The 21,213-nt window shown below is 49.8% G+C and overlaps 1 protein-coding gene across 2 annotated transcripts in view; it reads right to left on the bottom strand.

Annotated features, from left to right (window-relative positions):
- Window positions 1–15,696, bottom strand: part of POLE (DNA polymerase epsilon, catalytic subunit) — a 33,406-nt gene extending 17,710 nt beyond the window's left edge. For both annotated transcript variants that reach the window (XM_074554192.1, XM_074554193.1), the window contains exons 1-22: window positions 15,399–15,696; window positions 14,835–14,915; window positions 14,706–14,750; window positions 14,475–14,567; window positions 13,866–14,020; window positions 10,721–10,862; window positions 10,352–10,432; window positions 9,997–10,104; window positions 9,489–9,599; window positions 9,137–9,222; window positions 8,363–8,482; window positions 7,495–7,627; window positions 6,902–7,015; window positions 5,943–6,155; window positions 5,149–5,256; window positions 4,349–4,477; window positions 3,433–3,535; window positions 3,211–3,357; window positions 2,483–2,628; window positions 1,436–1,584; window positions 981–1,073; window positions 170–314 (exon numbers count right to left, since the gene is read on the bottom strand). In XM_074554192.1, coding sequence (XP_074410293.1) covers window positions 170–314; window positions 981–1,073; window positions 1,436–1,584; window positions 2,483–2,628; window positions 3,211–3,357; window positions 3,433–3,535; window positions 4,349–4,477; window positions 5,149–5,256; window positions 5,943–6,155; window positions 6,902–7,015; window positions 7,495–7,627; window positions 8,363–8,482; window positions 9,137–9,222; window positions 9,489–9,599; window positions 9,997–10,104; window positions 10,352–10,432; window positions 10,721–10,862; window positions 13,866–14,020; window positions 14,475–14,567; window positions 14,706–14,750; window positions 14,835–14,915; window positions 15,399–15,692 — 2,796 coding nt within the window. In that variant the 5' untranslated portion in view covers window positions 15,693–15,696. The remainder of the gene's footprint in view (window positions 1–169; window positions 315–980; window positions 1,074–1,435; window positions 1,585–2,482; window positions 2,629–3,210; window positions 3,358–3,432; window positions 3,536–4,348; window positions 4,478–5,148; window positions 5,257–5,942; window positions 6,156–6,901; window positions 7,016–7,494; window positions 7,628–8,362; window positions 8,483–9,136; window positions 9,223–9,488; window positions 9,600–9,996; window positions 10,105–10,351; window positions 10,433–10,720; window positions 10,863–13,865; window positions 14,021–14,474; window positions 14,568–14,705; window positions 14,751–14,834; window positions 14,916–15,398) is intronic.
- Window positions 15,697–21,213: the final 5,517 nt, after the last annotated feature.

Below are 21,213 nucleotides of genomic sequence, written 5' to 3'. Positions count from 1 at the left end.
GGAGGATATTGAGCCTCTTTCTCCACTCAGATGCTCTCCAGGGCCATCACTCCCAACATCTCACCCACTACATAGGGAGTGGACATGGAAAAGGGGCTCTCCCAACTCCTCAGCTCTCCATCTCCCTTTCCCAGGCTGCAGAGCTGACCTGGACAGGTGCCAGACTCACTTTCACCAGGATGTTCAGCATGGCACCTGGGTAAGAGATGGTTACTTTTGGCTTCTTGATATTGGTTGACTTGATGACAAAGTTCTCTGGGAAACTGTTGGGAAGGACACACCAAATCCCATCGGTATCCAGTTCTAGAGGTCTCCTAGGGAAGAAAGGAAGGAAGGAAAGAAGGAAGGAAGGCCACTGTCAGGAGCAGAATGGATGAGAGGTGAGGATCAGTTCTGTGTCCCCTACTAGGCAGCAGCCTGTTCCATCCACTGTTCCCTTCTGCAAAGGGAACCTTCAAATACAACAGCAGTGTCAGGAATCTGAATGCTCACAGAATGAGAGAATCACAGATCACTTGATGTTGGAAGGAACCTTAAAACTCATCACATTCCAACAACTCTGTGTCATGGGCAGGGACAACTTTCCCTAGACCAGGTTACTCCAAGCCCTGTCCAACCTTGAAACACTTCCAGTGATCCAGGGGCAGCCACAGCTTCTCCAGGCAACTTGTGCAGAGATTTCTTTCCAATATTCCATCTAACCCTGCCCTCTGCCAGTGGGAAGTCACTCCCTCTTGTTCCACCACTCCTGGCTGTTGCCCAAAATCTGTCTGCATTTTTCTTGGAATCTCTTCAAGCACTTAAAGGGGCTCTAAGGTCTCCCTGGAGCCTTATCTTCTCCAGGATGAAAACCTCTGGCTTTCTCAACCCTTCTTCCTCACAGGAAATGTGTTCCATCTCTCTGAAAACTCAAGTGTTTAACATGCTCCCACATCTGTCCTAGATGCAGATGGACCTTCTTCAGCTCAGCACACACTTACCCAATCTGTTCGATCAGCTCTCTGGCCTGGGTGATGATATTTGCCCCTGTGAAGCAGACAATGCCAGCCATTTCCATGGAGTACCAGCGAGCTCTGTGAGCAGAGGAGTCACAGTTAAAACAATGACATACCCCCTCCAAAACCCAGCTATGGAGGGGCAGGAGGATCTCTAGGGGAAGAAGGGCAAGAAACACAACACTGGGCATTGTTCTCCTATGAAATTCTCTACTTATCATGCTCCAGAAAAGCTGAAAACCCACTTACTGACCAGATTTCCATAATTTAATGTCTGGTAAGAGTCTCCAGGATGAGGAGTAGTGGGTAGAAGCAAGAGAAGTTTTACAGGCAGGACCTACTCTCATCTTGGTGCTTCAGCAAGTGACTACCTCAGCAGGACAATCCTGGTTTCCAAGGGTCCTCCCTAGAGGATCCTGGATGGCTCAGGGGAGACTTACCCTTTCCGCATGACATATCCATAGAAGGAGTTGAGGATGCACTTGTGGGCCAGCTGAAGGGAGTCATAGAGGATCTCCATGTTCTTGCAGCGTTTCACTTCAGAGGCATCTCCGGTCTCCACTGCTGCAGACAGCTTCTTCTTCCACACCTGCATGCCAAGGGCAGAGTCAGGACAATTCCACATATCACTGCTGGTGGCACCCAACTGGTTTCCACTCAGTCCCAGCAGAGCATTGCAGCTCTACAGGAATATCTTTGCCAAAGATCAGCATCATGAGTCAAACATCCCATTTTATTTTGCAGCACAGGAGGGGTTGGCCAGAAGCGCTTTGTCAGTTGTCAGATGAGACTTGCAGCTCCCATCATTGATCTGAATTCAAGCAGCACCAGCTGTGCTGTACCGTATGTGTGCAGGGAAGAACTCAATACACTGCCTGATGGAATCCATCACGCCCAGCTAACAGCTGAACCACCAGTGTAGGAAAAGCCTCTCTGTCAGCCCTGGGAATCATGGCAAAAGAGGCAGCAGGGAGGAACTGCAAAGCAACAGGCTCTTTAATTAACTCTGCCAGACATAGAGCCCCTGGGCCTCCTAGAATAGTTTGGGACAGAAGGCACCTTAAAGCTCATCTCATCCCACTCCCTGCCTTGGGCAGGAACACCTTTTTACTAGACTAGGTTGCTGTAAGTCCTATCTAACCCAACTGGCTTTGGACACTTGGAGGGATGGGCCAGCCACAGCTTCTCTGGTCAACCTGTGCCAGCACCTTATCTCCCTCACAGGGAAGATTTTCTTTCCAATAATCAATACAACCCTGCCCTCTATCAGTGGGAAGCCAAGAGAGTAATCCTTTGAGGTTTTCAGCAAGACACAACCTGTGCCAGCACCTTATCTCTCTCACAGGGAAGATTTTCTTCCCAATAATCAATACAACCCTGCCCTCTATCAGTGGGAAGCCAACAGAGTAATCCTTTGAGGTTTTCAGCAAGGCACAAGAGGTCCCCAGGCTTGGCAAGACAATTTGAGCAGCACCCAAGCTCGGTACCTTGTGCAGCCCCTTGAACTCATATCGGCGGTCCCGGAACGCTCGCACAGTGTCCACGTAGAAAGAGTTTTCTCGTTGGCAGATGGTGGTGACTCGCTCCTCCACCTTGGTGACGTGGATCTTCTTGTATGCCTTGCGGCAGTAATCTGGCTCAAGGGAGGAGGCAGAGGGAGGTTGTCAGGGATGGCTGCCCTGCTACAGATGGATGAACAGAGTAGGGATAGAGAGGCAGCTAAGCATAAGGCATGCGTGAGTGGGGGACAGCTCTACTGCAAAGGGAGAGGAAGATCCCAGTAAGGAAAGATGCAGCACCTCTTTATGGAGGTGGAGGGCCAGGGGGAAAACAAACTAATCATATGGCCCAGCTACAAACCCAGGCTCTACCCCCAGCCAGTTGGGTGGTTCTGCTGGACAGCTTCCCTCCAGGTGATAGGATAATGTGATGTTTCTCTTTTATTAACTGGCTTTATTTAGCAGCCTGACAAAAAAATGGAGCCATTCATATTTTAGCTAAAATCCATGGCTCTCCAAGACAAAGGGAAACACTGACAGAAGTATCAGTGCCTGGCTCCTTGTAGGAAGCACGCATGAGTCTGTTGGGATCCTGGAGAAGTTCTGAGACCAGCCTGACCTCATCCCACAGCCCTAGGAGGGGTCACTACTGCTGAATACTACTCATGGTCCACGTTGTAAAACACTGCCAGGATCAAGACCTTGATTTTTTTTACCTGCTAGGCGCTTTTTCTCATATTTGGCTTGTTCTTCCTGGGAAAGCTCATGGAAGGCACGGGGTGGTCCATCAGGGAACAAGGGGGGGAACTTCTCTGACTCCAGCTGCTGCTGGATGCGGTGGTACTCACTGCGGCTGGCAGGCACTGCAGAGGAGGGCAGTGATCAGTGTCTCGGAGGAGAAGCAGGAATTTGGCTCCTTCTCTGTGGGCTGTACTTACTGAACTCTCCTCTCCACTGCCACGTCATCCGGCGCTGACAGTTGGCACCTGGCTTGTTGAAGTCACAGGCAGCACATGTGGCCTCATCCACCATGGCAGAGGGCTGGATGCAGTAACAGACACACAGGTGTTAGAGGGGACAAGTCCCCAAATCACAACTCATGCCAGAACAGGTGCTGAGTGGCAGGAGAGCACAGGTGTGAACATCAGAGATAGTACTCAGTGAGATCCCCTTTCCAGAGCCCTTCAGGAGCACAAGCTCCTCAAAACAACAGCTAGGTTTCTGGGAAGAGTTCTAGCTAAAGCTGCAGCTGAGTCTCTGAAGATCTAGCCATCCAGAGAAGGACAACAGAGCCAGGGAAGGGGGTGAGCACAAGTCTGGTGAGGAGCAGCTGAGGAAGCTGAGGGCTCAGCCTGAAGAAAAGTAGGCTCAGGGAGGACATTCTTGCTCCTACAACTCCCTGACAGGAGGGTGGAGCCAGGTGAGCATCAGGCTCTGTTCCCAGGGAACAAGTGAGGAAACAGCCTTAAGCTGTGCCAGAAGATGTTTAGGTTGGATATTAGGGAAAAATCCTTCACTAAAAGGGTGATCAGACAGTGGCACAGGCTGCTCAGAGTGGCATTCTCCTGAAAGTATTTAAAAGCCATGTGAATGTGCCACTTGGGGACATGGGTTAGTGGTGGCTTTGGCAATGCTGGCAGAGTGGTTGGACTCAATGGTCTTAGAGGGCTTTTCCAACAAAAATAATTCCGTGATTCTACAATTCCATGGCAGCTTGACCAAATTTCATACCCAGCCTCATCTGCTTCCCCCACCCTGAGCAGAAAGTTCAGCCCTTGCTTTTAAGGGGATCCAGAGGGACCATCAAGGTCATCTGGAAATCAGATTAGGAGAGACAAGACTCATGTTACCCACCTGCAACCTGTTGGTCAGAATGATGTTGGGGTACATGGCCCCCACATCCAGATGATAGATAAGAGGACACTCAATTCTGTTGGGAACATCCTTCAGGGAATTCAACTTGGCCTTGATTTCATCACAAACCTGTAGTGAGATAAAGAGAACTGAAACTAGGGCAGGAAGGAGTTAATGAATCAAATACTTTTTTAAATTTGGTTCTTCACAGGCTCACTCTCCACAGGCTCTGGGGATGGATCCAAAGGACCAAAGGAGCAGAGCAGGGTCTCCTCGACACTGCTTTAGGTTTTGATTTCGATGTCCAGGATAAGCTGTTCCATAGGGATACCTGGGAAGTGGGAGCAGCTGCTTCCTAAATATGACTTGATCGAGGACCTTTGCAGTGCAAATGGGTTAATGGAGACAACAGCAAAAGACCAGAGGTCCCCAGTCTAGTGCTGCCCTCCAAGAAACTCCAGACATGGATTTGGAGAGAGGCAACCTGCACTTTTGTAGCTGATAAGAAGTGGGGAACAAGAGGAACAAGAGCATTTGGGATATCTGAGGGGGTCTGCCTTCTCCCTAATTTCCCTCCCAGCTCTCTCAGAGCTTTGCTCCTGGTTGAACCCATGAAGGGAAAAGCAGGAGCTGCATTCTTCAGATAGGGCAGAGACCCTGATCTCCAGGCTGGGCTGCAGGACTCAGCCTGTAAATGGGCTTAAGTCTTTCTTTGTAGAACATAAACCAAACCCAAACAAGCATTTTAGAGCTGCAGTCCCAGTTTCCTGCCCAACTCAGGCGTGCTGCGGGTGCTGTACCTCCTGGAAGTTGGTGACCTGATCCAAGGGAATTCCCTCCTCCTCCTCAATGGCATGCTGCAAGGTCTTCTCCACATGCTGCACCAGGAAGTCGAAGGCAGCAGGATTCTACAGGGACATGGAGATGGCAGTGAGGCTGTAAGCAGCTGTCCCTGGCTGCAGGCCGGCAGCTTCTGCCCCATATCCCTGTCCCTGCTTTGCTTGTGGACCTCTAAGCTGTAAGGGACATGTTGAGGCACTGGGGGAGTTGATGAAGGTAGCAGAAACAGGTAAAAAGCCCTCAGAAAGGGTTCAAAAGCAGCTCAGTTTGAGAGTGGACAGGACCCCAAGTGACAGAGGCCTAACTTCCAAGAAACACTGGCTGAAAAACAAACACAAAACCCTACTTCACTACCATCCCCTGCTGTCAACAAGCTCTGGATTGCTTGCTCGCCCACTGAAGCACAGATGGCCACTTAGAGATCTCCTCCCACCCCATCCCAGCCCAGCTTCAGGTAGCAAGGGTCTCCTGGAGGTTGCCAAGCATTGGAATGGGCTGTTGAGGTCAGTGGCAAAATCTCTATCCCTGAAAGTGCTCAGAAGACATGCAGATGTGGCACTTGGGGACAGTGGTGGCCTTGGCAATGTTGGGTTAACAGTTGGACTTGGCAGCATTAAAAGGCTTTTCCAACCTTACTGATTTCTGTGATTCTAGATGCTCCCCTGGAAGCCCAGCAGGGATACACTGGAGATGCCAACACCAGCGGAAATGCTATCCCTCCCATGAGACCAGGGGCTGGCTGCTGGCCCATTACCATTTTGAAGCGGCAGGGAATGTCACTGCGGAACACCCCTGATTCCAGTGCTTCCACATGGCCTCCCACATAGGTCTCTGAGTCCAGCACATGTCCATCTTCTGTAAGCTTGTTGAATTCCTGCTCCTGCTTGTTGGGGAAGATGATGTTGGCATGATAGGCCTGAACCATCAGCAGTGCCTCGCACAGTGTCCCAGATCCTTTTCTTAACACCTGCACATGAGAAACCAAATCTGGATTCAAATTCAAAAACAGTAGATTTAAATATCAGGAGGAACTGCTTCCCTGTGAGTGTGGTGAGGCACTAGACTGGCACAGGTTTCCCAGAGAACTGTGGCTGCCCCATGCCTGCAAGTCTCCAAGGCCAAGCTGGACAGGGTTTGGAGCAATCTGGCCTAGTGGAAGGTGCCCCTGCCCTTGACAGGAGGATGGATGAGATTATCTTCAAGATCCCTTCCAACCCAAACCAGTCTGTGATTCTGTAGAAGTGCTGTCCCAGCACTGGCAAGACTGGACTGTCACACAAGCTGGACAGCTTCAGGTGGTGACACATCTACAGCACCACTCCATCAAGTGCCTTTGTCAGCTCAACCAGGTGGGAACAGACTGACATCTTCTAAATGCTTGACAGCTTCCTTCATCATCCTCCCTGCAGCTGACAACAGTCAAGTTGAACAAGTTCACTGACAAGTGAACTTGGCTGAGCATGGAGCATCAGCCATACTTTCTAGCTCCAGCCCTGCACTGCCGAATGTCAGGCGTCTTCTTATAGGAACCTGTGTCCAAACACCCTACGGCTGTAGAGAAAGGAGCAGCCTCTAAATCCCCCCTCCCTTCCTCCCTGCCACACATGCAGAGTATCTAAGCAGTGGGAATCAGATCTGAGGCCAGAGCATCCCTGCAGAGTGGGAATCATGGTACTTCACCCAGAAAAGAGATAATTTTGGGAAAGCACTCACCTCATCAGGCTCCATGGGAATGATGGTACACAAGGCAAAAATGAAGGGATGCACGTACTTCATGTACATGTAGTAAGTAGCAACAGCATCAGATACTGAGTAGGTGGCCAGGGTCTGTCAAGGAACAAGAGAAGCAAATGAATCCCAATCCCATGTGAGAGTGGTTCAATGACAATGATCTTTCATTGCTTCCTGCTGGACATTCTCCTATTAGCAAGAAGGAAAAGGCGTATTTCTCCATAGCCTTTGGGAGTCTATGGGTCTCAGGAAGCTGCTACAGGGCTCAGCAGAACCTCCTGCCATGACACCTGGAGCACTAACCCTCTCCTATTCCTCCAGCAGGTCTCAGTTCTTCATGGTGTTTCTGATTTCACTGATGTTTTTCACCCCACTAATGTAAATAAATACAGAGAATGCACAGTGCACTGCCAGGGCCAGAATCACGTCAGGGGAATCCTGTTCCTTCTCCCTGTGAGCTCTAAGGCATGGGAAATCTGGGGAGACGGATTCAGTTAATTTCTCAAAATCCACTCTAACTTATAGACTCAGTCATAGTGCAGCTTGTTTTCCCACAGAGCACAGGGAGAGAATACCTGAGGCTCCTCCATGGCCATCCGGCACATCTCCTCAGGGTCCAGCTCCACTGGATCATAACCCAGCTTTGCTTTAGCTGCTGCTTTCAGGTTGTGACTTCCCACTGGGAGGTAACTGTCTCTCTTCACCCACCTGGACAGAATCAGGAAAATATCAGTTTGTGCAGAGAAACCAGGCCTGACCTTCAAAACAGGGTCAAGATTGTGAAGGGGACCTCGAGTACCATGTCTCTCACCAAGGACAGCCCAGCATCCAAGAAGAGTGGATACAGTTGGACAAGGCTGTCCAGCTTTAGCTAGCCCAACGAGAACAGCCCCCAGTGTCCATCTCCCCACCACTGCTCATAAATTCCACCTTCCAGTTCCCTCAGTGGCTTTAAGATAAAAGTTTCACCGCTGAAGAAGACCCCACCTGCAACAACATCCAGCTTTGCTCCAGAGCCCAGACTCTCCAGGGGGAAAAACCAACATAAAACCCTACAGTTCTGTCTCTGTCATGTGTCCTTTCCTCTTCTCTCTATGTCAGGAGGCTGGTAGGTGAGGCTATAGTCCCTTTCCCTGCTCCAATGGCCTTAACCCACTCCCTCTCCCTTTCTCTCTCCTCCCAACTCAGCAATCAAACACCCAGGGCCACAGGGCAAGAGCAGTCTGGGAACCCTTCAGGGGAAGACTTGGCAGCTCCTTTGGAATGCAGCACACCAAGGGGAAGAAGACAACACAGGAATGCATTATTACACAGCTGAAGAAGGTGACACACAAAGCTTCCCACAGAAGAACATGAGAACAGTATTCAAATACAACCATAGGTATTTTATCTGAACTGAAGAGAAAAAGACACAGCAATGTGTAGAGGGGCCACATTCAGTACCTCAGACAGTCCATGTGGATGCACTGGGATGCTTTGTACTCTCCCTGGCTGTCCTTCTGAAACCCAATTTCCTGATACATATTAATTCCATGAACTGCTGCTCTTGCTTCCACAAAGGGCCTGAGGAAAGAGGCAGCATGAAGAGAAGGAACAGAACAGCCATTTTCCTGCATCTCTAACAACGGTTCCATAATCACTTTGTTACAAACTACCGAAGTATTTTTCCTTGTGATTTATCTGTTTATAGACTTCCAGGCAGGACTTGAAACAACCTGGTCTAGTGGAAGGTGTGCCTGGTCATGGCAGTGAGGTTGGAACAAGACGATTTTTAAAGTCTCTTCCAACCCAAACCATTTTGTGGTTCAAGAGGCAAACCTGCTTGCTTGTATCCTGCATCTGAAGGCAGAGGTCTGTAGTGCCTCTCCTCCTGCTTCCCCAGGCTCATCTGTACACTTCTTCCAATATCCTCCAGGTCTCTTTTGACCCACTTCCTGCTCTCCCATGACTGAATTCATCCATATGCTGGCATTCCCACATTGCCAAGGGTTTAAAAGTAGCTCAGGCAAGTGGATGGGACTCTTCAGAAAGTCCTACTGCCAAGCCAATGACCACAGGATTTGGTGAGGTGCAGGACATGGCTGCCCCATATCTGGCCACATGACGTCCCCACACTGTCTGAGCTATGGAAGGATGTTGAGGATGGAACCTGACCTTGCCCTCTAGCTCAGGTGACACCTTGCCAGTTTAGTCTGGCAAGATCATCCCTGATCTTACCAGTCAAAGAAGTCTCCATTGTATGTGACAATGATGGTGGGTTTGGTCTCCTGGACATGTTCAAACCATCTCCGGATTAAATGAGCCTGAGATGAAACAGAAAAGATGTGTCATCTAAGGAACTTCATCTCCTCTACGAGGAGGTGGTGGATACCACAGTTTGTTCCACACTTCCTCTTTCCTCTGCACCTAGCCCAAAACTGATCTCTCACCCTTATTCCCAAGAAACAAAAGCACAAACAGCCCTGCTGGATTTACTGGGTTCCCCAGGGAGGCAGTCTGCCAGGGAATGAGCCCTCTGGCCAAGAAAAGCTCCAGGCAGGTAAAACTCTGCAGAACAGAACTGACTTACCTCATCTGGTTCGTTAAAGACACAAAACGGACCCTCATACTCTGGCTTGGGAGTAAACTCAAAGTCTTCAATGTTCTCTGAGACAATCTCCCTGTTTGTGATCAGGTAGCCCTGAGGAGGTGACAAGGAGGCAGTTAGGAGGACTGAAGTCACAGACAACTCAAAAATGCTGCCCAAACAATGGGATGCTTTTCTCTTGAAAGCCAGAGCTTCTGTCAAGGGGGAACAACATTCTGGGAGTCATCCATTGAAGTGTCATTGACCATCAGAAAGGAGGCCATGGAGAGACAACACAGAACACCAGTGTTGTCTCTGTCCTGCAGAGAAGCACCAACAACCTGGGCTGGGTTCCATGAAACATCACCCAGACATCAATGTCACTCCCACAGGCACACATCATGCATCTGGCAGCATGGCAAGCCTGGAGACAACAGGATTAGAGGGTAATGCTGGGCTGCTTCCTGGCTTTGCTGCCCAAGCCTGAAGGAAACCATCCTAGTATCCTTACCTGCCCATCAATCATGTAGGAGATCATCATGATCTGGTCTGTGTCTGCATCAGGAAACTTCAAAGGGAGTTTGGTTGTTTCAATATCAAAGGCAAGAACAACAGGATCCTGGGTAGGACCAAATCCATTAGAAAATATTTCAGAGCTGACTGAAAGGGTGTTTCCCATAAAACCCAGTGTTGGTACAGTGAGTGAACCAGAACATCCCTGTTTATAGTTTTAGTGCTTTATCAACCCAAAAATCACTACCCAAGCCCAGTGTTTCCCCTGCCACCATGTTTTACACTAGCAGCACATCAGACATCAGTCTGTTGGGGCAGAACACCTGCACAAGGAACAGCAGCCCAGTGCTCACCGGCCTCTCCACAAGGTCATCTCGGCGGGTGATTTCGGGCGGGTAGGTGCTGCCCCGGTATCGCACGTTGTACCAGTGAGCCTGTGGAGAGATGAGGCTGGGTAGTGCCTTATGGCAGGGCCACATCCCCATATCACTCCATCCAGCTGCTGGGGATGGAACTGTGGCAGTCACAGGCAGCCCAGAAGAAAAGTCTGAACTATTGCCAGGCATTAATCAGGTAGCTTTTCTGCGTGCCATTAAATATGAAGCCCAGGAAACAGAACTGAGCTCTAGACAAGAACTCATTGTCATCAATACTTTTGTAAAGGTTTGAAGAGAAAAAACTTTTCTGTGCTTTAGGACTGTGACTGGGAAAGCAAAGCTCACCACATGGATCTTCAGATCAATGGAAAGGCGAACATGGTAAGGCACATCATACTCCCGCATATCCACGATGTTGTCCATCTGGTTGGCAACTTTTTTTGAGGCTCCTTCCTCATCTGTGCTTAGACTGCCCCCACTCAGAGCACTGCAAGAGCAGAGGGGAGCAGCTGCCTTATCCATGTGTCACACAGAATCACTGGGTTGGAAGAGACCTTTAAGATCATCTAGTCAAACCCAGTCCTAACACTTCAACGAAACCCTGGCACTGAGTGTCACATCCAAACTTTTTTAAAACACATGCAAAGATGGTGACTCCACCACCTCCCTGGGCAGATTATTATAGTACTTTATCACTCTTCCAGTAAAAAACCTTTTCCTAACATCCAACCTAAATTTCCCTTGAGCCTGTGTCCTCTTATTCTGTCAGTTGTTGCCTGGAGAAAGACACCAACCCCACCTGACTACAGCCACCTTTCAGGGAGCTGTAGAGAATGATAAGGTCACCTGAGTCTCCTTTTCTCCAGGCTAAACAGCCCCAGCTCCCTCAGTGGTTCCTCACAGGGTTTGTGTTCCCAGCCCCTCTCCAGCCTCGTTGCCTCCTCTGGACGTGCTCCAGCATCTCCACATCCTTCCCAAGCTGAGGGCCCAGCACTGGGCACAGCACTCGAGGTGCAGCCTCAGCAGTGCCCATATAGGGGCAGAATGACCTCCCTGGTTCTGCTGGCCACACCATTCCTGATCCAGGCCAGAGCCCTTGGCCTTCTCGGCCCCCAGGGCACTCTGCTGGCTCACGTTCAGCCGCCTGCCACCAGCACCCCCAGGGCCCTTTGTGCCTGGGTCCTGCCCAGCCACTCTGTCCCCAGCCTGGAACGCTGCAGGGGTTATTGTGGCCAAAATGCAGGACTGGGCACTTGGACTTATTAAACTTCATCTTATTGGACTCTGCCCATCTCTCCAACCATTCCAGGTCTCCTTGCAAAGCCCTCCTACCTTCCAAGAGATGGACACATACTCCCAGCTTAGTGACATCTACAGATTTACTAATGAAAGACTCAATCCCCTCATCCATGTGGTCAATAAAAAGATTGAACAGAGCTGGCCCCAGCTCAGAGCCCTGGGGACACCCCTGGTGCCTGGCTGCCAGCTGGATGCAGCACCCTCAGCACCACTCTCTGGGCCATCCAGCCAGGTCTGAGGCCAGCACAGAGTGCTCCTGTCCCAGCCATGGCTGCAGCTTTTCCAGGAGTGTGCTGTGGCAGACAGTGCCAAAGGCCTTGCTGGAGCCCAAATAGACACATCCACAGACTTTCCTGCATCCACCAGGGGGGTCACCTGGTCATGAAAGGAGACCAGGTTGGCCAAACATGACCCAACCCTCCTAAACCCCTGCTGGCTGGGTCTCATGGCCTGGCCATCCTGTAAGTGCTGGGTGATGACACTCAGTCTAAACTGTTCCATTACCTTACCAGGTACCAAGGTTACACTGACTGGCCTAGAACCACCAGGATCCTCCTTCCCACCCCTGTTGTGAATGGGCATCACACTGGGCAGCTTCCAGTCATCTGGAACCTCACCAGTGAGCCAGGACTGCTGGTAAATGATGGAGAGCAGATTGGCAAGCTCATCTGCCAGCTTCTCATCACCCTGGGGTGGATCCCCTCTGGGTCCATGGATTTATGAACATCCAAGTGGCTCAGCAGTTCTCTGACAGCCCCCTCCTGGATAACAGGGGGATCATTCTGCTCCCTGGCACCATCTACCAGGCCAGAGGACAGCTGTCCTGAGGACAAGCCATCTTCTCACTAAAGATTGAGGCAAAGAAGGCTTTAAAGACCTTTGCCTTCTCCCCATTGGCAGAGACTAAATTCCCTCCCACATCTAGTAGAGAACCAAGGTTTGTCTTACCCTTCCTTTTGCCATTAATATATTTGTAAAAACATTTTTTATTATCCTTCACAAAAGTTGCCCAATTAAGTTATAACTGAGCTTTGGCCTCTAATTTTTTCCTACATGCCCTAGCAAGCCTCATAAATATTTCCTGAGATACCAGACACTCCTTCCACAGATGATACATGCTCTTTTTATTTCTAAGTTCCTTCAAAACCTCCTTGCCCATCCAGGCTGAATGTTTGCCTTGTCGAGTCATCTTTCAGTGCACAGGGACAGTTGGTTCCTGTGCCCTCAAGATCTCTATTTTGAGGCACACCCACCCCTCCTGGACTCCTCTTGCTTCCCAAGGAACTCTCTGAATAAGTCTCCTAAATAGACCAAAGTCTGCACTCCACAAGTCCACTGTGAAAATTTTATTGATGTTCCTCCTTATTTCACCAAATATTGAGAACTCTGTAATTTCATGATCACTGTGCCCCAAACGGCCTTCAACCACCACATCTCCCACCAGCCCATCTCTTCTTGTAAGCCACAGATCTAGCATAGTCCCTCCCCTGGTGTCAGTCTGCCAAGGACACCCACTGGCACTGGTGACACTGGCAGCAGGAGTCAGGGACAGGAGAGAAATAGAAAATGTTGGATTATTTCTGTCTTGGTCACAATTAGCAGTAAGGTTGCCCATTGCCTCTCTGTACCCTTTCACAGGGAACAGGCAAACTATACAACAGAGATACCACTAAACCCCATCCCATCAGCTCTGGGGCCTCTTAATGTGCAGCACAGAGCTGGAAGAACCACCCCGAAGATGGGTGGTTGAAAGGCATAGCAGGAGTTACATCTAGGCAAGGTAACAACTCTGAAGAGAGTTGGGAAATACTCAAGAGGGTCTAATTATTAAGAGGGTGGTGAGGCACTGGCACAAATTGCCCAGAGCAGCTGTGGCTGCCCCATAGCTGGAAGTGTCCAAGGCCAGGCTGGACAGGGTTTGGAGACATCTGGTCCAGTGGAAGGTGTCCCTGCCCTTGACAGGAGGGTGGATGAGATTATCTTTAAGATCCCTTCCAACCCAAACCAGTCTGTGATTCTGTAGAAGTGCTGTCCCAGCTCAGGCAACCTGGTCTAGAGGAAGGTGTCCCTGCTCATTGCATGGGGGTTGGACTAGACAGCCTTTAGAGGTCCCTTCCAACCCAAATTACTCCATAGTTCTATGAATTATTAACACGAGAGACTGACTGAATCCCCTGGGGGGAGATCCCACCTCGACAGCATGGTTGTGTAGACGTCACTCGCCTGGTCCTGCTCCCTGTTTTTCCTCACGGCAGGAGAGATTTCCTTCCGCACCTTCAACAAGTCCTCCACAGTGTTGAAGGACAGCTTGATGTAGTTCCTCTTCAGGCCTACCAAGTGGTTTGGCTGCAAAGCAGCAAGAGAACAGCAGCTCAGGGATAGGTACCAAGAGAGAAGGGTGGAAGGCCAACAAGACTGATGCAGGTGGAAGGATTGGCCAGAAAGGAGATGCTGATGGGTGGGACAGTAAAGCACTGAGGAGAGATTCTTGTGGGTGTGTCAAGAGCACCACAACAGCAAGGGCCCAGCCAGCCCTGCTGCTTGTGCAGGCACCCACAAGTGCCTTCCTCCAACCACTTTAATTCTAGAAATTAATGTCCTGAACACACAGTCAAATAACTGATAGGAGAGGAATGTAATTACTGCTAATAAGCAATTAGCCATAGTAAACACATTTCTGAGATGCCACAGCATCAGGAGATTTAAGTCAAGGACACTGCTTTCACTCCCTGCTCATGCCTTCCTACATCACTAGACTGGTGCAAGGTCCAAAAACAAAAAGCCACAGAGGGATACAGACCAAGTCCAAGTCCTCTTTGGGGACAGTTTCCAGCTTTGCAATCTTTCCTTGGAACTTCTTGGAGAGGAATGAGGACACTTCCCGCTCACAGCCCTGTCAAGAGACTCTGGGGTTGAGTAGTGCATCTCTGTCCTTGGGAGGAGAGCATCCCAAAGCAGGCTGCCCAGGAGGTCCTGAGCTCCCCAAGATGCTGTCTCCTTTCCTGGGGAGCTCAGCCCTGTCCCTCCTCACCTTCTGGGTAGCAATGTAGAAGTATGGCTTGTAGGGTAGGGCCACCTAGGAAGGAGCAGACAGACAATAGTGACAATTTCTCTCCTGGGACACTGTACCCACTTGGTGTCCCTCCCCTCAGGCACCCACCTTGAAGCGGCTCCCATCCTCCTGGATGAAGTAGTAGTCCACTGCGCTCACTGACTGCCGGTCCTCGTCCAGCACCTCCGTCTGCCCATGAGAGCGCCAAGACTCAGCAAGGTCCCTCCATGAGACTACCCCGGGACCCCACCACGGGACTCTTTCCCCCCGGGCTTACCGAAGTCTCCGTGCGGGCCTTCCCTCCCGGTACTGCCAGGGAAACATGGGAGGCCCAGCAGGGACATTGGGTCTTTTCCCCCGAGTACGGCCGGGATCTGTCTGTCGGAATTGCCTCCTTGGCCGTACCATGGGTCTCCCCAGGGGACTCCCTCCCCCGCTCGCTATCTGTGGTCTCTCCGTGGAACACTCCCTCCCCACCCCGGCTGTATCGGGGGTCTCCCCAAAGGGCCCCTGCCCCAGCCCTACCGGCCGTAACTCCGTGGGACTCCCATCCCTGGCACGGCTGGGGTGTCTCTGTGGGAAACCCCTCCCCAGACCCTATCGGGGCTCTCCCCACGGAACACCCCGTGCCCCGTCTGTTGCCTGCCAGCCTCCCGCCGCGCCCGCCCGTACCGGGTGCATGTTGATGAGCCAGCCAGTCCGCTCACCGGGCTCTGCGGGCCGCTCGAAGCCGAACAGCGCGTCCAGCCGGTCTGTGCGCTGCGCCCGCTCCAGACGCTTGAGTGCAGACAGCGCGGAAGCATCGTCACGGCCGGGAACGGCGCCGTCCGCCGGCTCCCGGGGCCCGCCTGGCCGCCGCCCCCGCCGCGCCAGCTCGGCCTCGGCGCCGTCCCGCAGCCCCATCCCGGCCGGCCCGGGCCGCACCTCAGCGGCGCCGCGGGAGAAATTTCCCGCGCTACGCCACATTCTCGCGAGAGCGAACTCCCTTACCGCGCCCCGCAGCGAGAGCACCAATCAGAACGCGGCCCCGCCTCCCCCGCGGATGGATCCCACCAATGACAAGCGGAGCTCTCCCCCTCGTCCCGCCCCCGGCGAACGCCCCACCCCCCTGCGCCGCGGCGAGTCGGCCGGGGCCGGGGCCGGGGCCGGGGCCGGGGCCGGGGCCGGGGCCGGGGCCGGGGCCGGGGCCGGGGCCGGGGCCGGGGCCCTGCCCAGCTGCTGCAGCCCCCGAACCGGGTCCCGCCCAGAGCCAGGATGTGGCTGCTGCTTTCCCTATTGTGGATTCAGGTAGCAGCGAACCTAAGCACAGGTCCCAGAGTGAGTCTGTTATGAATAAGAAGCTTGACTAGGCCAATATTCAAGCAGCAATCAATTTATTACTTAATATGGAAAGTATGAGCAATACAGCGCTGGGTACAGTGGGGGAAGTTTTCCCTCCAGCTGCACACCGATAATTGATGATTACAGGTATTTATAGGGGTACTCATCAGCCTTTTTTTCAACAGTTTCTCTTTCTAATTTTTACTCATCAGCAATTTTTATTCCAAATTATTACATCACAATTCTATATACTATTGTGATTTTAATTTCTGTATTTTCAAAGGAGTATCCCCAGATAGTGACGGTCCAGTTTCCAAAAGAAGAAAGATGAATCCCATCTGGTAGAGTCCAGCTCCTCAGATGTGTGTCCACCTTTTAATTGCAGAGACTATAAATCTCATAACAGTGATGTCCAGCTTCCCTTTGGTCAAAACCATAAATCCTTGAGGTGATGTTCATCTTCCTTTCTCAAACTGTTTTTCTTTGCTTCAATAAGGCGTGAGATAAGCATATTTCCTTTATATACATTCCAAAGCTATAGTTTCAAGGATACAAGTAATATTCTAAAATTATACTTCAAAAGGTTATTATTGCAGAGCTTTTTTTATGGATTAAATGCAAGCAAAAAGCAACATCCTTAACACCTTAATTCCAATGCTCCTAAATCAACCAGGGTTAATTGCAAACAAAAGATAGGTTCAAAGGCCTTTCTCCATGCTTTATTTTCCTCAGTTATTATTAGAATTCACAACTATCCCATTGTCGATGTCCACACATTTCGCATTCGCAAGTACACACTTCACCTGTTTGTACCTGACACGAAACACAACTTTGTATTTCACAAGTCCTAAGTGGTATCTAACAAAAGGCTAACCACAAGTAATACTGTGGCAAGATGTGCAGGTAAAACAAGCAGGATAGCGAAGAAAAGCAATACAATGGGGCAAGTAAGATAACAAATGCCATCAAGAGTAAAATAGCAAGTTCTAATGGAACTTGCAAACTGCAAAATTAGCTAAAACCAAGTTAGACTGTAAAACAAGCACCAAGGCATGTGCTGAAGATAGAGGTAGAAAGTGCAAATGTGAAGACTACAGAAATCTTCATCAAAAGACCACCAGAAGACTGATGACCACCACAGAAGAACTGACAAAGTTCTTTGTTGGTGAAGCAACAAACTCTTGTAAAACCACAGCACAGCTTTATGCAAATGTGAGTATGGTAATGATATGTTGTAATTGTGACATTGCACGGAAGGACTTTTAAAATGTAACTGAAGCCTACAGAAGATTGAGTTTTTGGCAGAGAGATCCCTCTCGCTCCCATTGCTGAATAAACAAATACCTGCTCTGTAGCCTTCTGACTATAGAGTTTTATTTTCTTGCTCAGTTTTGGACTTCAAGAGACACACAGGTCCCAGAGACACACACATGGATGCAAACACAGGACTCACAGGCACCAGACATACAGACCAAGGTGCACACACCTACAAGGTGCTGCTGTCATTGACACCTTGCACAGGACCCACACCACACCCCAGCCCCATCCCCACACTCCTCCCTGTGCCTGGTGTCCTCCCAGTTCACACGTGCAGCGGTGACAAAGCCCAGGCTGATCCTTCGGGAGGGGCCAACCCTAGTTGGTTTCTGGATAGGCCATGGATTAGTGTGTCCCCTTCGTATAGAAAATCATGCTATGAAAAGCCAGTGTACATAAAGGAGACAGTGTTGGAAATTATACAAGGCTTAACATTTTTTTAATGTAACTCTAGTCAGGTTAGTTTGCCTTTGTCTAGAGGAAAAAGGAATTGAAGTTTCTTTTCAATTACTCTGTTTCACCAGGTGAAAACTGATGAATTTAACACCCACATAGATTGGGAATAGCCAGGAGACAGATACTGGCAGATAGGCAGCCTTCAACTCCAGACACTGCCCCCTGGCATGGTTGCAGACACCTGGTCTGGAAAAGATTGATAAGAGAACCAAGAAATGAGGACCAAATTAGCCTTGGAGATGAAGAAATCCATAAATAAGAAACCCCATACTAAGAACTGCCTAACTTGGGACCAATGCACATTGAACCAGGGAATTCCTGTGAGGTTTGACTATATAAAATAGGGGGAAAATCTCGTAAAATTTATGTGTCATAGAATGATTTTCTCTGCAATCTTGTGTGGGTGAAATTTCTATTGCATATTCTGGCCAGAATAAAGCAATGCCTTGATTCTCTAACACTAAAAATGGTTGTTGGAAAGTTTTTTTGTTCTCACCACAGTTTTGGTGACACGTTCATTCTTTCTATTTGACCTGAATTCCGAGGGGGCCAAGGGATATGGAGATCCCACTGAATTCTCAAAGCAGCCATAATCTTTGAAGGTTCCCTCAGTAAAATGAGTTGCCCTGTCCGAGTCCACTGCCTTCACAATCCCATATTCAGAAATCATTTGTTAACTGATCAAATAAACGATCAGTTAGATCAGTCAGATCCAATACCTGAAGTGACTGGAAACACCTCTGGCCACCCTGCCAGCTGGCATACCACTATCCACTGGCTGAGGTCCTTGAGAGGTACACACTTCCCAAAACACCTAAGAACCCCTTCTAATGTATCTCCCCCCACTTTGTCTTTTCCTTGTGTCACTCAGTGGAGTTCTTATGGAATTTATGGTTCTTCTCATTTTTTCTTCTCTCAGTATCCAATTTTATTTTTCAGCAGACCTACAGTTTATTGGTAAAGACAAACCTCTCTCATTCCATTCATCAATTGGTGGAATCCTTTCCATTGTTTCTTTTATCTCTCAGTGCTAGTTTTCTCTACCAGGAAATTCACAGTTTGTTTATGAAGACAAGTCCCTCATTCCTTTCAGGAGGATAGGAGTGTTACAGGGAGACATTCATGTCTCCAAAAGGCCCCACTTTAACAGGGACTCAATAACAGGCTGTGACCTTGAAAGAGGGTATTCAATACCTCTTATCCTGGTTGCTTCAGAGTAATTTGGAGAGGCAGTTTTCCATATTGCCCTGGGACTGCCAACTCTTCTGGGTTCACTTTAGCATAAGCTTTATCGGCACAACGGCGCCAGTTTCCCCATCACCCCTCACAACACTAACTCACACCTCCAATCAGTCATCAAATCCCCTCCTAGCAAAACACAATCACAGCTAGGAACAAACAGAAATTCACACTTTTCAAACCCATCTCACATATTCACCAATAGCGGTTGAATAAAGTGCACTGGCTCTATTTCCTACTTACTCCCTGAATTATTAAAAGAACCCCCTTTGACATAAAATTCAAAGTGAACAGAGACAGTCCCAAGTCTACTAGGAAATACACTTTTCGGTTCAGACCCACCTTGCGTGTTATCAAGGACTTCAGTGTGGTCAGCCCCCAGTACAATAGAAATCCTGACACCCTTAACTATCAATTTCTAAAGTTCTATTTTTTATTTTTTTTTTACAAATGGCACATTGATTAAAAACTGTGCCATTATTCTTGCCTGTACCTTTACCTTCTCCTCACCCCTTCTTACATATACCTGATGTGCCTTCCTAACCAATTCTTGCAAGGGCCCACTCTGTCATCTCTCCAACCAGTGCTCTCACTGTTTGTGGGCTCTCATGTTCCCAAAGCCTCTCTGAAAATCTCTCACCTCCCCGGTGACCCAAACAAAATCCCTTCTTGTATCAGGCCAGGATTTGGTGATAGACTGTATCTTACACCGTGTACCAAAACCAGTCCCTGTCCTGCCACAGTGTCCAGACGCATCCCCAGCACACTCATCCAGGTCTCCGAGCAGCTCTCAGCACCACAAGCTCTGTGAAGCACAAGGTGCCGGTGGATGAGCACAGAGGATGGTGCCACAGGGTGGGCAGGTGAAACATCCCGCAGCCTCATGGGGCACTGCAGCCCCTGCCCGTGGTGTGTGGCGTCAGACACTGCCCAGCGTTGAGCCCCGCAACCTCGGCTCGTCCCAAACCTCCTGCACAGGTGCCCAGCCCATGGTCCCACTCCTGCAGTCTGGCACCTGCTCTCAGCGCTCCTCGCCATAGAGAAACCCCCTCAGGTCCTGAGTAGTAAGTGGGAAAACACACATCCTCCACTCTGGCTCCATAATGACCTGGGGAGGGGTGCAGGCATAGGAACAATATCTCCCTGTTTTCTCTATCCTGGAAGCTGGGAATACAAAAGGCTTGGGCCCTGTATTAGACTGTATGTTTTGAAGATATGGTGGAGAACATCCCAATCTTCACTGTTTCTCTTTCCTTATCACATAGTGTCCCTCTGCTGTTTGCCTTAACCACATTCCTCCACACTCCCCTTCGAACAATCCTTTCTCAAACCAACACCATCAGTCTCCTGTTGCAGAGAGTCCTTCTTGACTTCCCTTATTGCCCCATCTGGGTGTAGCAATTGCCAAGACCCTCTCTCAATTTTCCCTTACTGCTCTCTCTGGGCATCCATTCCCTGTGGCTGAGACTCCTTTTCAACTCTCCTTATTGCCCCTTCTGGTCATCCATGTCCTCAACTACCTCTGGGAGAATAGAATGTGCAAACCATCTCAACATTCTCCCAAAGGACCCTTTGTAGGTATTTTGGGATCATCATCCCTTTTCTTGATTTTCCTTTACTGCCCTCTCTGGACATCCTGACATGTTTTACACCCTGAGGGTCCCACTGCATTCACTGGTGAGATCTCCAGTGGTCTTTTCCTGTGGACTCTTCTTGGTCCCCCTGGTCTGCCTCTTGTCTGTCACCTGAACAGTCTCAGGTACCCCATCAATTGCCCGCTGCTGGCCAGTGCTGGAGGGATTTGGTCACCTAAAAACTGAGCAAGGCATGAGTCCCCCATCTTGTATGGAAAAATCATGCTATGAGAAGCCAGTGTTCATAAAGGAGACAGAGAAGTTATGCAACTTCATTTGAATAAAGGGAGAGGGGCAAATGGGGTACATGCCCCTGGGGTTTTATCTCTCCATGTTTTGGAGGATGCAGCCTCCTTTTACCCTAAACTCTTGGCCGCATGTTGCCCTCTTCCCTTCCCCATTGGCTGAGGTACTAGGAAGGTACAGCCTTCCTGAACTGCCTACCACATATCCCCCCTTGAACCTGTTATTTTCCCCCGAAGTTCAGCAGCTCCGGCTTGTGCAGATCCATTTGTTTATTT

This window comes from Zonotrichia albicollis, chromosome 18, assembly GCF_047830755.1.
Source record: "Zonotrichia albicollis isolate bZonAlb1 chromosome 18, bZonAlb1.hap1, whole genome shotgun sequence".
Lineage (NCBI taxonomy): Eukaryota > Metazoa > Chordata > Aves > Passeriformes > Passerellidae > Zonotrichia > Zonotrichia albicollis.
The sequence above is the reverse complement of the archived record's forward strand: the minus strand, read 5'-3'. Positions and strand labels throughout refer to the sequence as shown.